The sequence below is a fragment of the Colobus angolensis genome, unplaced genomic scaffold (genome assembly GCF_000951035.1).
Source record: "Colobus angolensis palliatus isolate OR3802 unplaced genomic scaffold, Cang.pa_1.0 Scaffold419, whole genome shotgun sequence".
Lineage (NCBI taxonomy): Eukaryota > Metazoa > Chordata > Mammalia > Primates > Cercopithecidae > Colobus > Colobus angolensis.
Window position 1 is genome coordinate 2,261,108 of NW_012117588.1, and position 17,044 is coordinate 2,278,151.

General features: G+C 38.7%; 1 protein-coding gene across 4 annotated transcripts in view; it reads left to right on the top strand.

Annotated features, from left to right (window-relative positions):
* The window catches only part of SMARCA2 (SWI/SNF related, matrix associated, actin dependent regulator of chromatin, subfamily a, member 2), a 183,601-nt gene that overhangs the window by 65,110 nt on the left and 101,447 nt on the right, over positions 1-17,044 (top strand). For 3 of the 4 annotated variants that reach the window (XM_011956472.1, XM_011956473.1, XM_011956471.1), the window contains exons 15-19: positions 3,432-3,595; positions 4,895-4,961; positions 5,627-5,737; positions 8,361-8,603; positions 10,027-10,140. In XM_011956472.1, coding sequence (XP_011811862.1) covers positions 3,432-3,595; positions 4,895-4,961; positions 5,627-5,737; positions 8,361-8,603; positions 10,027-10,140 — 699 coding nt within the window. The remainder of the gene's footprint in view (positions 1-3,431; positions 3,596-4,894; positions 4,962-5,626; positions 5,738-8,360; positions 8,604-10,026; positions 10,141-17,044) is intronic. The other variant, XM_011956474.1, reaches the window with a different exon arrangement.

Here is a 17,044-nt window from a genome sequence, read left to right on the forward strand (position 1 = left end):
CCACCGCACTCCAGCCTGGGTGACAAAGTGAAACTCATCTAAAAAAAGAAAAAAAAAAAAAAGATTACAATAAAATTGTGAGCATCTGTGCTTTGATTAAAAATTAGGCCAATGTTTTATTTGACCTGTTTGAATTGAGGCTAATTCCTGTGTTCTACCTTCTACCACTTTGTGATGTTTCCCAAAGTGTGTTCCATGAGACATTTGTTCTATGAATTGTTCCTTAAAAATTAAAAAAAAGAGACCAGGTGTGGTAGCTCACATCTGCAATCCCAGCACTTTGGGAGGCTGAAGCAGGCGGAGTATGAGGTCAGGAGATGGAGACCATCCTGGCTAACACAGTGAAACCCCGTCTCTACTAAAAACACAAAAAAATTAGCTGGGCATGGTGGTGGGCGCCTACTCAGCCTCAGCCTCAGGAAGCTGAGGCAGGAGAATGGTGTGAGCCTGGGAGCGCAGCTTGCAGTGAGCCAAGATAGCGCCACTGCACTCCAGCCTGGGTGACAGTGAGACTCTGTCTAAAAAAAAAAAAAAAAAAAAAAAAAAAATTAAAAAAAGAAGTTTATGGCCAAATACTGTAACTAAGATTAACATATAAATTACTATTTCTAAATTGAATACTTGTGAATGAGTCGATAGTCTCATTATTGATAATAGGCATAACCCCGGACTGTCCCTTGACAACAACCAGATATGGTCACTCTGGCAATGACACCTCCTGTTAATTCACATGCCCATCAGCACACTTAGGACTCTGTGGAAATCAACATGTAACCATAATGCATATCAGTATCCTGCAGTAAAATCACTTATTTAACATTGTTTAACTTTGTCTTTCCCAAACTTCTTTGACTACCAAGCCCTATTTTTATATCACCAATTAACATCCTGTAAGACTAGCATCTTCTAGAATATACTTTAGGAAGTGTACTTGTTGGCATCAGGTCCTCTCCACTCTTAACACTTGGCACTGTGTCCGCTGCCCTTGCATAGGAGTGCAGAATACAATGACTGCGAGTATAGTACTGCCTTGATTTGTGCTAAAGCACTAGCAGTTTTTACCTACCATTGCTTTTGCATCATCAGTGCAGATGTCAACACAGTAAAAATGACAAGTGATGCCTTAGTGTTGTCATGCAAATCATTTTGACCTTGTAGATCTCCTGCCAAGGTCTTGGGGGCCCCCTGAGAACCCCTGGGGCACATTCTGAGGACCACTGTTCTGGCCTTAGTAAGGTCATGTTTTCTCCAAAGACCATGTCGTAGTCAGGAGATCCAAAGCAGGTTTCATCTTATTTGGCCTACCTGACATAGATGTTAGCTCACAGCATGCTCTAATAAACTTCTGTAGATCTGTATATGGGAGATCCATCTTTTGAATTATTTGTAAATAACGTTTAATGCCACATGGATTTTCTTCTGTCATCCAACACCCTTCTAAGCACTCTTCATCACTCTCTTTTCAAAGCTAGCTTCTACTTCCATATGTGAGTTTTATGCCTCTGTGTTGCTATACATTCCCTGCTATACATTCCCTGAACATGCCTTGCAGTGTCTCTCTGGGTTTATACCTCATAAAGTGCCTTCTTCCTGGAATCTTGACTAGCCATATCTGCCTGATGAGATCTCACAAAACAGTTCAAGTTGTGGCTCAAAGCCTTCCCTGATCATTTCTCACAAACCAGTTCAAGTTGTGGCTCAAAGCCTTCCCTGATCATTGTCTCCATGAGTAAGCTTTCTACCTTCTTGCTTCTTGACAGGTTTTTGTGTCATTCATATTTATTTAACCTTGACATGGCTGAGGTCTTCCTGCTACTCCTAGAGAGCCACATAAGCTTGGTTCAACGTGTGATCCTCCCCCTGGCCAATTCTGCCAGTTTCCAGCCTGAGAAAACCTAAATTACTTCCCACAATTTTTGTGAATTTCTGGTCTCCTCTGCTGCTAGTTTCTGCTTCTGTTTTGTATTGAATTAGCGCAAATGCAAAATTCAGCCCTTTATCAATTTTCACTAAAAAAAAAAAAAAAAAAATTCATCCTACAGAGTATCCAAAATGTTTCTTGTATTTAGTTGACTTTTCTAAAGGTCTAGTGGTTTCAGGGACACATTGCAGGCAGACAGCTTCTCCTGTCTACCACTGTTTGTTTTACAATAATTTCCACTCTTTCCCTCTATCTTTTGCCCATTCTCTTGGAGGTTCTTCCTGTTTCTCTACTTATCTCTTGGTGTTGCTGTAGTTCTGCAGAAACCTTTAGGATGACTTTGGAATCTTGCATGGTACAAAGTATCTCAAGTGCCTTATGGAAGTATTGTTTCAAACCAATGTAGTGTCTCCCTAAGAAAAATTCTTGTCAATACAGTTTTATATGTATACATTTACATTGGCACTGTCAACCACTTCTTGGTATATGTGTATATGTGCCTCATTCGTTGTTTTCTCTTTGAGCTTCTGAAGGGAGGCATGCATCTTACAGACCTTCGTATCTATCTGCTACAGCTCCTTGCATGGCCCCTTGCACAGAATAGTCATTTAATAAATATTTTAAATAAACTAATTACTTACTTTGTTCTTACATAAAAAATTAACATTTCCCTAAGCATAACATCATTAGCAAGCTGAATTGACTTCAGCAAATATATATATAATTGATCCTATCATTTAAATCCAGCATCTGTGGTATGATGGTGAAAGGGAATTGCTGATTGGGGGATGGAGGTTTAGCAACTTTTTATTTTCACCCAACCTTACTTTTGTACTTAACGTGAGGAATCTCTGGTGCAGTGTTGTTTTACTTCAGAAATATGTCGAGCGTGTTTCAGTCACCAGCTTCCAATGTGCAGCCTTTGGGGAGTACTCACATTGCAAAGTTTCCATGTGCTGCCTGGGAACTTTCTCCCTGCCAGGAAGAGAAATGTCCTCCTCTGGTCCCAGCAGAGTGTCCCTGGCTTCCTGGTCACTCCGTCTTCTCACTGAGGGGACCTCACCCTGGGGGTAGCCTTTTTATTACCAAAAAGGCTGTTTCTAATAATCTGTGATCTGTGTGCCAAATCTGCCTTCACATTGGCTTTTTATTCTTGGAGTGGTTGGATTAGATTTTGGTTTGGGCTTTTTTCATTTATAGTAATTCTAGAATGTCATATACTGTGAAATACTAAGTATGGATGAATGGCAAAGCTGCTTTAAAACTCACCAGTATGCTACAGCCCATCATTTCTAAATCTGATTAACACTCAGCACCTGCCAAGCAGCAGGAATGATTACAGGCTCATATTTTACATTCTTTTTGCATTGGTGCTTCCCCCATTTTCCTACTGTGGGAGACCCAACATATAGCACTGAGGAGTTAAGAAGTCACAGCCTCGCTTGAGTTGTATTAGTATTAATTACCTGTGCAGATCTTGGATAATTGAAGCAATTACTCTTCATTTCAGCTCCAGGGCCTGGAATGGATGGTTTCCCTGTATAATAACAATTTGAATGGAATCTTAGCTGATGAAATGGGGCTAGGAAAGACCATACAGACCATTGCACTCATCACTTATCTGATGGAGCACAAAAGACTCAATGGCCCCTATCTCATCATTGTTCCCCTTTCGTAAGTAAAGTCATCGTTCTGTATGTTGATTAGTAGCTTATCCTTGTTTTTTACTTAAGACAGAATTGTAGCATGTAGTAACCTAAATCCAGATTACCAAGAGCATGTAATCTGGATTTAGGTTTTAATTTCCCACCCCTCCCCATCCTAGCCTGTTTGATTGGCTACTTAAGCAGGGGACCAAGTGATTTTATCAGCCATTAGCGTTACAGGTCTACACAGCCTGAACACCGCATAGTGAGTCTTGCTCATCATTATTCCTTAAGTGGCTCACAAAGGGGAAAGTTTGTGTGTGTGTGTGGATGTGTGAGGTTTCTTTGATTTTTTCCTTATTCCATTTCCGAAAGATTATATATTCTTAAATCTTCCTTTTAAAGCGGAATATAAATCAAAATCACAACCATGAATTTTGCATTAAAATAACCTTAGTATGTGCACTGAGGTTATGTTTCCATGAGTTCGCTGCTTAGTAAGGACAGGCCTTTGCTCTTCGCCATTACGTTCCCAGTGCCTAACCCACTGGGTGGTTCTTAGAAGGTCCTAAGTGGACACTACTGAGTGAGGGCATAATGATTCACAAGCACCCTCCCTGGGAGTTCAGGGTGTCTGCCTGAGGGTGTTAGGTTACAGCTTTATTCACTGAGGTCTTGTTATAGATCTCAATGCTGATAGGAACTTGGACCTTCAGTAAGAAGGATTCTATTAATATTATTGTGTTTTCTTTGAATTTTTTCTAATGAAGACTATTTGCAGTCCTTTTTGTATGAATTATCTGTGTCTATAATATTTAGGCATCTTTTGCATTTGATCTATATTTTGCACGTTCTGAATCATATATACAGTGACATTTTCAGGACTTTAAAAAAAAGGCATTCAATATTTCTTCCCCTGTTCCCTCTTGACAGATTTATTTTATGTTTTCATGTGGTTTTGTAATTTCTTTTTCCTGACTCCACTTTTTTCTGAACTTATATGACTGTTTATGAAGACTTCTAAAATTATTCTGGCAATTGCTATTTTTAAATATCATATTACAGTTTAGTTTTTTGCCCTCTATGTATTCTCTAGTTTTTTTTCTTACAAGATTTTCTTTATGAACCACAAACTTGTCATGTTTTGTGACAGTTTATTTTGAACTTATCTGTTATTTCCACACCTTTAAAATATGTTGTTGAGATATGTTATATTCTATAGCCCCTTTCAAGGTGAGGCCTGAAAATGAATAAGAACATCTTTTTAACCATTGATTTTTATACAAATGTCTGTTTTCTGTGTATTTTTTTTGTTGTTGTTCCATAGGACTCTATCTAACTGGACATATGAATTTGACAAATGGGCTCCTTCTGTGGTGAAAATTTCTTACAAGGTTTGGAATGCTGTATTTATATATAAATGTGGAAAAGCAAAAAATAGACCCTATTTTCTTCATTCCATATGCACATCTGTGAACTGTATTTGGTTGTAAAGTTTTGTCATGTACATCATGTACTAAACCGTGAGAGTTAATCATCCCAAGAAGATTACTGTAATAAACCATAATTACTTTCAGATAGTGAAATCCAGAAGAAAATTGTTAATTATCATATTGCAAGGTTTCTGATGAGAGTAATACAAATGACAAATATCACACATTCTGCGTGCTGCTGACTGGCTCGCTGTGGGCTGCTACTGTGCCGACTGTTCCTGCAAAGTCAGACAGTTACCCGGGTGCCCGGGCTGCCTGCTGTACTTTCTCAAAAGAACTGGAGGCTTTCAGCAGAGCAGTGGATGTCTCTACTACCACAAAGTCACTGTCATTTTTCTTTGCCCTCCCACTGTCTTTGGTGGGAAAACCTTTCTAAAAAAGATCTGAAAAGGGTCAAGATGTGTAATTTAGCCAAAACTTCCTCGTGTATAATAGATCAGTCTATGAGAATGTGTGTCTGTGTATTCTTCAGTCACATGTCTGGGCATCATTAAGCTATGAATAGTGAGAAATAACGCACATATACGTCCATAGGCTCATGCATATATTTTTTTCTTTCCATTCAGGGTACTCCTGCCATGCGTCGCTCCCTTGTCCCCCAGCTACGGAGTGGCAAATTCAATGTCCTCTTGACTACTTATGAGTATATTATAAAAGACAAGCACATTCTTGCAAAGGTATGTTTCTAAAAAATTATTTTCTCTCTAATTATGGACCATCGCACTGGAATGTGAAGTATTGCCCAAATCAGTAGTATAGTTAGATCCTTAGATGGCTTGTCCCTTTATTTTTTTAAAATTTTTTCAGAGTTTGATGTATTTAGGTCATGGATTTGATTTCATGCATGCTATTTGTGTGTGTGTGTGTGTGTGTGTGTGTGTGTGTGTGTGTATGAATGATTGATCCTGGAGTGGCTCTTGCCTGTCAGAGTTGACGAGTTTACATCTCTTAAAAAAATTCACCTGGTTGCTTCTGCAACTCTTTTCTCTCCAACAGCTTTGAACATTCTCAGGAGAGAAATAATTGTTTTTGTTGCCCTGAGATATTGTCAGTGTAACTTCATTCCTCTTGTGCCTTTGTTTCTCTAAAGATGAGCCAGACACCTCTCCATATGGTCTCCACCATATGAACGTGTATCCAAGCAGTGGCTTTTGTGGTAGTCTTGTTTCAGGTTTTTCTTGGTGAAATAATAGACCATCATTGTTGGAATTACTCAAGGCTGTTTCTGTGACTGTTTATTTGAAACTGAGAAAGGTGTTTCTGTGACTTACGTGTCTCCTAATTTGTGTGTCCTAAGTTGTTCCTTAGCCACAAAGTAGAAATTTTTATCCCCATTTATATCATCTTGTCTTCTAATACATTCATGTAGAAAGATGGAAGTACTCTCTTTCTTGGAACAAATAATGAAAACTCATTTTTTTCCTCTTTAGTAATTTTTTTACCCCATGATGTTTTGAAGGCACTATAATCTGAAACTAAGTTATGTCCAAAATTGAATAGAATCTCTATTTCTGGGGTCTATTCTATCTCTGCATTAAACTCTTGCTCTGGGAACTGAGAGTTCCCTTCATGGCATCATAGGAAATAACAAAAAGGAAATGTGTTCCCAGGGGAGGTTTAATAATTGAGATGGCACTGGCAGCAATGTTGTGTTCCACCTCCTCACACTCAGAGATGAATTTGGCAGTGTCAAAAATGATGTGTTTTCAATATTACTATGGGAATGTGTTTGTACATTTGAGATCCTTTTAAAAAAATTCATATTGTGTCATCTGCATATGTATTTCAAGATTCATTGGAGATGCCTGGTAATGAGATGCATTGCTTTTATTTGTTACTGGAGAAATGGAGCTATAGAAAGGGGTAGTAATTTTGTCCAAGTGGAAGACCTAATTAGTAGTAGACCCAATAGAAAAATCAAAGGCCTCTGATTCTTTATTACTTCATAAGCTAAATTAGGCAGGAAAGTAGATTTAGGATATTTATTTAAATATATTTTTGTCTGCTTACCTCTTTTCATGCTGTTGGTAAGTTTGAGACAGTTGATTGTACAGTTTTAATTATCCTTTAAGCACTTTCCTTAGAGGTAGTGTAGGAAGGAAGAAAAATTGAGGTAGTTTGTTTGTTTGTTTGTTTGTTTACCTGTACATCCCAGCCTGACTGATAATTTTATTCCTTTTCCCCTGGCATGTCTGATGCTTCTAATGAGGAAGGCAAGGACTGTATAGAATACTTTCCTCATCTCCCTTCTCTCTCTAGGAGCTTTGCAGCAGGATCTGGGGACATCTGAGCACCAGATGTCTTTCTTGGCCATAGCCACTGTTTTGTAGAGAATGGATAGGCTTAGTGGAACATTCCTCATTGTTCTCACTTTAAGAAGCTGAACAGTGCTCTTAAGAGGACTGAAGGGTAAGGCATAAGAGAGGAAAGGGACTATGTAGACAGGATGGAGGACTGGGCCATTTAAGCATTCTGGACGTTTTACGCAATAGTCATGTTGGGGAAGTATGCTGTATTTAATTCTGCAGTTTTGGCATAAATAGAGGAATGATATTTTTGCACTGCCCTTTCTGCCAGTGAGTATATCCTTTTATTTTAGATAAAACAGGGGTCCTAGATCTGGCAGATAAGGAATGTGCGTGTATTGAGGGAACTTGGTTGTCAGACCTAATTTTTGAAGAGCTGTATGTACAAATTTAATGTGAAACGGTCCAACTTTTAAATGTTAGCAACCAGTCCAAACAAAACAAAACACACTTCCCAGCCAAGCCCTAAAGGTAGTAACCAGCCAGGCTAATAGAAAAGAAGGTATGGAGCCAGGAATATCTCAGCTGTAGAATCTGCTAGGGCCATCTTGGAAAAATTAGTCATTAACCTCTGCTTCAGGTGGGTACCTATATTCTGCGCCTGTGATGAGCCGAAATAGCATGATAATGAAATCTGGGATAGCTGTCATGATACAATATTAATAGAAGGGGCATTGGATGGGGAGATGCAGGATCCACATGTAGGAACAACCATGTCATTCTGGACCCAAATTTCCTTCTTTGTAAAAAGTTGATTTGGAATTACGAGGTCTGTAAGGAACATTGTTGCTTTTTAACATTCTATTATTACAGGATGTCTTATGCGGCCTATCAGGCATGAGACATTGTTGAGATTCTCTTGTCTCAAAGGTAATCACAGCATATCATATACCAAAGGATGGGTTCTTTGGTTTCCCGCACCACTACTTGCTTGTTGGAAATAGTTGTATTTTCCCTTGCTTACTACATGTCCATCCTTCCTCTTATGTTATAGATTCGGTGGAAATACATGATAGTGGACGAAGGCCACCGAATGAAGAATCACCACTGCAAGCTGACTCAGGTCTTGAACACTCACTATGTGGCCCCCAGAAGGATCCTCTTGACTGGGACCCCGCTGCAGAATAAGCTCCCTGAACTCTGGGCCCTCCTCAACTTCCTCCTCCCCACAATTTTTAAGAGCTGCAGCACATTTGAACAATGGTTCAATGCTCCATTTGCCATGACTGGTGAAAGGGTACTGGTCTGACTTTTGTTTTTTCCACTGCATGACAATGACATGAAATGAAAGGCCCTAAAGCTGGGAACATTACTGCCACAGAACTCCCGCAGGGTGGTTTGCAATGTTGTTTATTTTATGAAACCCATCGGTTTCGTGGGTGGACATGGTCTCGTGGTTGGGGTTATTTTCCCCTCCTAGGAAAATGGATCTAGTGGTACATGGGGCATCTAACCCCTTTGTCTTTTGCCAGCATGTTTACCAGGCTACCAGAAAAGGGTCCCTACTGGTGGAACCAGTGGGCCACAGGGAGGATGAACATGGAGATATTTTGCTGAATTAATTTAACCGGACAAAATTAACAACTAAATACAAGCTTTAAACAAATCTTTCCTTGCTATAAACTTGGAGTTCCCTTTAAAATATTTCCACATGAAGAGTTTGTGTGTAAAACAGAACTAGTTTTCACTAATTTTCTGCAGACCTTTTTTTTTTTTTTCTTTTTAGGTTTTAATGTGAGTTTCAGTTGTGTGTGTACATAAATTGTCTTCCTGGAGTAGCCATTTATTTTCCAGTTTCTTATTGTTCCTTCCACTGTCTTCTCTTAAGACCTCATTTATGAAAGGAAGACAATGGGCCATTGCAAGAAAAGAAATGGGCACATGTCATTTTCATAGTGGTTCCTCATTCATAGGAATGAAAACCCACTAAAAATGCTTTAGTAAAATTTCGGTTTGAATTATTTGGCCCTTTGATTTTGAGGCACGTGGGCCCCTCCTCAGTGGTTAACTCACTGGCTTGCCCATTTGTAGAAAGTAGTGTCAATCAACTCTGCCTCCTAGAGGTTAATAGGAGAAGGTGAAAGAGAAAGCCGGGAAATCTGTAAGTTGGGCTAAATTTGAACTAGATAGGGCTGAGAAAAGGAAAGGAGTGAAGTTAGAGGGACTTAGAGGTCCACCAGCATAAACTGGATTGACTCTTGTTCCTCTTCTTTATATGTGCAAGCCCCTGTTCCTTTAGTATGTTTCTATGTCTGAGACAACCAAGACGAAGGGCCTAACTTAGGGCTGCCACTTTAAATAGGGAACATATTAACTATTGCCCCCCTTCTCCCATTCTGTCTCGATCTTCAGTCCGTCTTCATTGACAGTCATATTCCATACAATTTGGGGCTGTTGACACTACTGATAAAAAACTGGTGGCTTCCGGACTCTTTTCCATAGAACTCAGCATTAAGACAAAGATCTATTTAGAGGTCATTTTGTTACCACTTGGTAGGCAGGTGGGAAGATAATTCAGAGGTAGGTATGATAGGCTTAAACCTGGCTTTAATGCATGTAAAATGTCAGTCATGTATTGAAATACAAGTGTAACGTAAAGCTTTATTGTATGAAACATCCTTTCCTTTAAAACACCAAATTCATGTAAGCCTCTCTTACAGGTGGATTTAAATGAAGAAGAAACTATATTGATCATCAGACGTCTACATAAGGTGTTAAGACCATTTTTACTAAGGAGACTGAAGAAAGAAGTTGAATCCCAGCTTCCAGAAAAAGTATGTCGCACAGTCAAAAGTTGTGGGTTTTTTTTTTCCTCCAGCAAATATATTTGAAGTACCTGCCTCTGAAATTGTGTTTCTGAAACAGCAGACTCATATTGTAGTTATAAGTATATTGAAAATATCTTAAAGTGCTTTTTTGTTTGATAGGGCTAGAGAGAGAAGGGAAATTATAGCATTTGCAGCCTGTTTTCCAAAAGCGTTCGAGCGGATTTTATAAAATTATCAAATTCATTGAGTCTCATTTACATTTTAATTTTAGATTTTTTTTTTTTTTAAGTGACTGGCCTCATTGAGTTCACTGTTGCAGGCACTGTAGAATTTTTCTGCTTATAAGTGAATGGAAGATTTGACTTTGGGGACTTGTGTCATCATTGAAGGAGATGGGAAACATTTGCAGGTTTTCTAGAAATGTATTTAGCATTTGATGTTTGTGATGTCACTATTCTGACAGTAAGTGAAAAAACAAGAGTTTCTACAAATTACAGACACATCATCTAATTATTCGGGGACATTATTTTTGTTCCGTGCCATAAAAATTAAGTTCCTGTGAACATTTTAAGCCAGTATTTTTCAGACTAACTTTTGGAAACTTAGTTTGCGGTACTTTAGAACACCTTTTGAGCCCTTCACTCCATGTTTCGGGGTTGGATTTGAGTATTAGTTTACTATGTTTCTGATCGTATTTTGGAACCATGCATATTTGAATTCTAAGTTGCATTCTCTTAAAGATAGTTTAGCATTGTATACTATTTGTTGCACGAAGTATTTTGATTGGAGCTTTTTCTTTAGAAGAGCCAATTCTGAGATGTTTTATTTTTTGCGTGATTATGGTTTTTCTGGGTAACGACTCTATTTTTGGACAGATGGGTTCATTCTGTTCATTTTTAAGTGGGAGTTGTCAAGATGGTGTACAAAGTTGATCACTTTGTTAAGAGAGAATTTCACTCCCTAATCCTTTATGCATTGACAGTCGGAAAAAAAATTAAAAATGATTTTTATACCATGCATATCTCAGTGAAAGTCTAAGTATTTAAGTATTTTATTCTGCTGGTGAATGCATCTTGGATGTAGAATGCTGTTGATATTCCCTTGGACTTCCTGTGGTCTTGGCCTCTGGGTAGCACCCTTTCTGTTCAAGATGGAGTTTAGTTACTGAGTAGATAAATTGGTAAATGGGTATAGTGGCCATGTGGGTGCCTTGAATTACTTCCTAGCATACAGTTACAGTGATTCTGCAAGTGATAGAGAGGGAATGGTAATTATTTTAATTTTTCACATAATTTCTTTTTTTTTCTTTAGAAGAGGTATAAAATAAAAGGCAATTAACTGAAGCCCTTCATTTATTCATTCCATAAAACTTCTTAATCTTGTTCATTCATTTCTAAGACTGGCTAATACAGATAGATTTTAAAAAATATATTGCAAGTTGAAAGTATGTTATGTTTTAAGAAAATCCACTAGAGAAAAATTGAAATTTTTGCAGCTTAAGAATTATGAGGTGATTAATTATATCACAAAGGAATTCTTTGCTTTACAAAAATATTTATTTTATGGTTCTTTCTATAAGAGAAGTTCCTGAGTATACTTGAAGGATGATAAAATTTTTTAAAAATGTGTTTACCCTCCAATTGTCAAGACTATGTCTCCTGCGTAAAGCATACATGTACTCTTTAGCACCCAGAGTATTATATTTGAGATACGTAAAATAGTCAGTGTGTGGTATTATATATGGCTACCTTACCTTTATCTGTATCTTTAGAGGCAGCCATGTTATCTTTTCCTGGAGGAACTTGGTGGAGTGGAAATCATGGGCTCTGCTTGTCAGAGTAGGCATGGGTTTCACCACATTCTCCATCTCTTACTATGTGAACTTAGGCAAGTCATCTAAACTAAACGGGTCTTAGTGTTCTTATCAGTGATCTGGAAGATAAATGACTCTGCCTTATGGAGTTCTGAGGATTGAAGGGATATAGGGCTCCTAATACCATGTCAGGCACATGGTAGGCACCCAACCAGTGACAGCTGCTTCTGCATATTCCTTATTTTCTACTCATGTTGCTGTCTCTGTTATTAATGGGACTTCCATTTTCCTATTCTTCAAGCTCTTTCTCACTGTTCTCTTGTCTTTGCTATCCTTCCAGTAGCCCCCCCTACATCTCTCTCCGTAAACTTTTCAAGTGCTTTGTGTGTGTATGTGGTTGTTGTTGATATGGCTGGGCTGATGTTCATTTTCTACTTTTTCAGCCTTGTTAGGAATTTTTTTTTTTTTAACCTGGGGAAAGTTGGAAATCTCATTGCCATCTTAGGGGGTAAAGAAATTTCTTTTACCACCACTGCTTACAGCCACAAACAACATGTATGTCTTACTTAGCCTGAATAAAGAATCCAGAAAGGAACTATGGCAGATGGAGGAAAAGGCTAAACACTTTCACAGGAGTAATTCTCAACTGTTTTTATGAAAAAAGAACCATCTAGGAAAGAGGCTTTTACTTTGATTTTTTACTTTATGTGTAGTAAAATTTGCTTCTTTTGGTGTATACTTTTATGAGTTTTGACAAATGAAGAGTTGTGTTAACCATGCCCACAACAAAAATTTAAAATAATGTAATCATCCACCCCTTCAAAAAATATTCCCTGGTATTCCCTGGTATTACTTCTTTTCAGTCAAACCCTCCCTCGGCTGTTAGCCTCATGCGGCCACTGATTTGTTCTCCATCCCCGTCTATGGCTTTGTCTTTTCCAGAATGTCATATGAGTAGAATAAGACAATATATAATCTTTTGCATCTGTTTCTTTTTTAATTTGGCAAAATGTGTTTCAGATTCATCCATGTCGTTGCGTGTATCAATAGTTGGTTCATTTTTATCGTTGAATAATATTCCATTATATGGATGCAGCACAGTTTGTTTGACATTTGGGTCATTTCTAGTTTTTGACAATTATGAATAGAGCTGCTATATACCTTCATGTGCAAGTTGTTGTGTGAACATAGGTTTTCATTTCACTTGAGTAAACGCCTTAGGTATATGACTGCTTGATCGAATGGTATACACAGATTTATAAGAAACTTCTGCATTGTTTCTTAGACTGTCTGGATCACTGGGTAGTCCCACCAGAAATATATGACCATTCCGCTTCCTCCACATTCTCATTAGTGCTTGGTATTGTTGATTTTTCAAGATTTTTTAGCCATTCAATAGGTGCATAGTGGCGTCTTGTAACTTTAATTTGCATTCTCTAATGTCTAATATTATTGAACATCTTTTCATGTGCTTTCTCAGGTGAAACTAAAGCAGGTATATAAAGGCCACAATTTTGTAAATGCAGGTCAACCACATAGGAAAATTAGCTTTACTATTAGTCTAATGAAACATTTAATGAGCAAGGGAATATACCCACCCCCCAACCACAACACCGCCCAGCCGTTGGCATAAAATCCATTTCTTATGCATGGGAAAGAATGCCAAATAGAAAGGGGATTATATAAGAACAACTTAAGCTAAATAAAAATTGATTTTTGTATTTAGCTCCCATTTAAGATTATCTGTGCTGACTCTTTTGTTAATTCATGTCATCAAGAACCTACTATACTTGCAATTGGCTGGGTATTTCTTTATGTCTAAATATGCTAAAATATGTATATAATGTCTGAGGTTAACTAGAGGTTGACCTACCTAAAGTCAGTCCTGATTCTGATATAGTTGGTGTAAAACACCAACAAAGCTTTGCTTACATTGGCAATTTGTGTATTCATTATATCAAATTTTGGAATGCTTAGCATAATTAATCATTACTTTGTTCCTCTCTCATGCCATAGAGTTTAGAACCTGACACTTTCATAAATTGAATCATATTGTTTAAAAATCTCAGTTCACAAAGCAGTGATATATCACATGTAGTTTAGGTTTATTATTCCAATAATACATCCTTTAGGTAGGGGAATTATAAATGAAGGATAGTATTCAGGCAGAAGTTATGAACAAAGTTCAAATACTTCTACAGGGGTATATAAGAAGAAATGCTGGGCCAGTATAGTGACCTGACTTGCCTACTTTTAGGGACCAGTTAGGACATTTACTAACATAAGAATGCTTAGGAGGCCGGGCGCGGTGGCTCAAGCCTGTAATCCCAGCACTTTGGGAGGCCAAGACGGGCGGATCACAAGGTCAGGAGATCGAGACCATCCTGGCTAACACTGTGAAACCCCGTCTCTACTAAAAAATACAAAAAACTAGCCGGGCGAGGTGGCGGGCGCCTGTAGTCCCAGCTACTCGGGAGGCTGAGGCAGGAGAATGGCGTAAACCTGGGAGGCGGAGCTTGCAGTGAGCTGAGATCCGGCCACTGCACTCCAGCCCGGGCGACAGAGCAAGACTCCGTCTCAAAAAAAAAAAAAAAAAAAAAAAGAATGCTTAGGAGATAAGTACCAAATACATGAGGTCAGCACCTCAGTTTTACGTATGATTTAAACGAAAATAGCTCCAGTGGCTCTCACAAGTCTTAACTTACTGGGAGAATCACCCCCGTGAAGAAGTCACAAGTTTCATTTGCTATAGCACCAGTATATTTTGAGGAGCTTTCACATGCATGCTCTAAACAGATGCCATCACATTTTTTTGGGGGGCGAACTCAGACTCAACCAAGTTGGAGTTGGCACGATTATTATAAAAACTTCTTGCATCACTGTGATTCAGTGTGGTGGCTTTAGAATTGTTCAGCCCATCCCTTTTCTTGATACATACCTGTTGATTGCCTGCTCTGTACATTGTGCTGCACTCAGGCCAGGTGGGAGGCATAATACACCAGAAATGGGAGGCATGATGTGAGAAGTCAACAGACTTGGCTGTGGAGGTGAGGGCTACTCACACCGAATAATGGCGTGGCAATGCAAGGCAACATCATCCCACCAATCAGAATGAATGACTCAGGCATTCAGGTGGTTTAGGACAGGGGTACCCAGTATGTACACACGGGTGTATGTGTTGGGGAATGCTTATTAGTAATCCACTGGGTGGAGAAAGATGTTAGAACAATCATATATATTGATCTTTCTCTTAAAAAAATCTTTACTGATATTTAACATGCAAATTGACACTGGTACTATGTGGTAGGTATGTATGTGTGTCTGAAAGCCAGTCATGTGCTGGGAGTACACTGTGTAGGTTATCCCAGGGGAAGCGTGAGAATGGGTCTCCACCACCCGGAGCGTCTGATGGTCCATTCATCCTTGCTGCCTGGTTCATTTACTTTCTGCCGATGGTAAGGCATTATGGGTCTCCCTGTGCCCAGATAAGGAGATTTAGTATGATCTGATTTTAACTAAACTACCACCCCTGGTCCCCAGAAGGGGTTAAAAGGATTCTGCAGAGGAGTGCAGGTTGAAATCACATAAGCATAGATGAACAACGGGAAAAAGGCCATCCTGTCTCTTCTCCCATTCCTAGTGTTGGTGTTCAACAGCCACATCATGGTACTTGGGCTGGAGTTGATGAAAAATATTAGATATCATCAAATTGGCGGCTTTAAATAGGGATATAAATCAACTTCCTTTAACATTGACCCATGCCCTGAAAGTAATTCATATCTTGAGACATTAATATTAGTGCATGCATATAGTAATTCATAAATAAATATGTAGATGTGTATTGGGAAAATGAGCTTTAGCATGTCTTCTTATTTTTCTTCTCCGTTATCAAAAAAGCTTCCTGACAAACTTCTTTGAGAGAAATGAAAGGGAAATTGGCTTTGGCTGATAGTGTGATTGGGAAAGATCTTAAAAAGGGTCCTCAGGGTAGAGTAGAGTTAGAAAGGAGCCTTAAGACTAACTAAGGACATCCCAGGCCTGGGGAAAAGTACAAAAACAAACCATGTGGCATGGAGTTGTTTGAGAAGGCTCTGGGAGCAAACATAAAATACAGTTGTGAAGCTTATGTGATTTTGATCATGTGTATTAAATCCCCTAATTGTGTTGGGAAAGAGAATCTGCCTTCCAAGAGCAGCCATCAGGTCCTGGAGAGCAGCTTGCCTCTCTGCGGACTTGATCTCTTTGAGGATGCTTGCATCCCTGTCTCCATGGCATCACCATGCATGCCTCCTGCTTTCCAAACTCCTTCACCTCCAGCCCTTAGCAGTGGCTGACTGATAGGAAGGTGCTTGAGTGTTCTTTCCTGAATTCTGGATCTGCCTTCCCCAAATGCAGAAGCATCAGCTGTGCCTTCCACATTCAGGAAGGTTTGATTAAGCCAAGAGGGAGGTGCAGGTGAAGGTGAACCTCAGGCAGAGCTAGGAAGCCTGAAAATCTCCTTAGTCATCCTAACATGGAGCTTAAAAGAGTGGATTCTATTTCAAATCCTAACTGTGCCATTGAATAGCTATATCTTTGGGCCTGTAGCTAACCGTCTGTGGTGCTCAGATTCCTAATCTATAAAATGAGAAGGCTAAATGTAGCTATCTCAGTAGAGCTCTTTTGTGTGTTAAATGAGGGAAGGCACAGAAAGTGCTTTGCACTTTGCACAGGGCCTTTTCTATGGAAAGAGCCCAGTAGTATTAGTCCTTGATGTCATTTTACCATTATACTTGTTAAAGTCTAAAGTTGTTCAACATTTTTCTTTACCATTATCAAATGTTATTGTGAGTTAACAGCTCTTGAAAAAGTAGAAGGCTAGGGTAATCATTTCACAATGTATGTGTATATCAAAATATCACAGACATACCTTAAATATATATAATTTGTGTTTCTATATATTATACCTTTTTAAAATATTATACCCTGATACAATTATACCTCAGTAAAGCTGAAAAAATTAGAATTTTTTTTATTATACTTTAAGTTCTAGGGTACATGTGCACAGCGTGCAGGTTTGTTACTTATGTATACATGTGCCATATTGGTGTGCTGCAC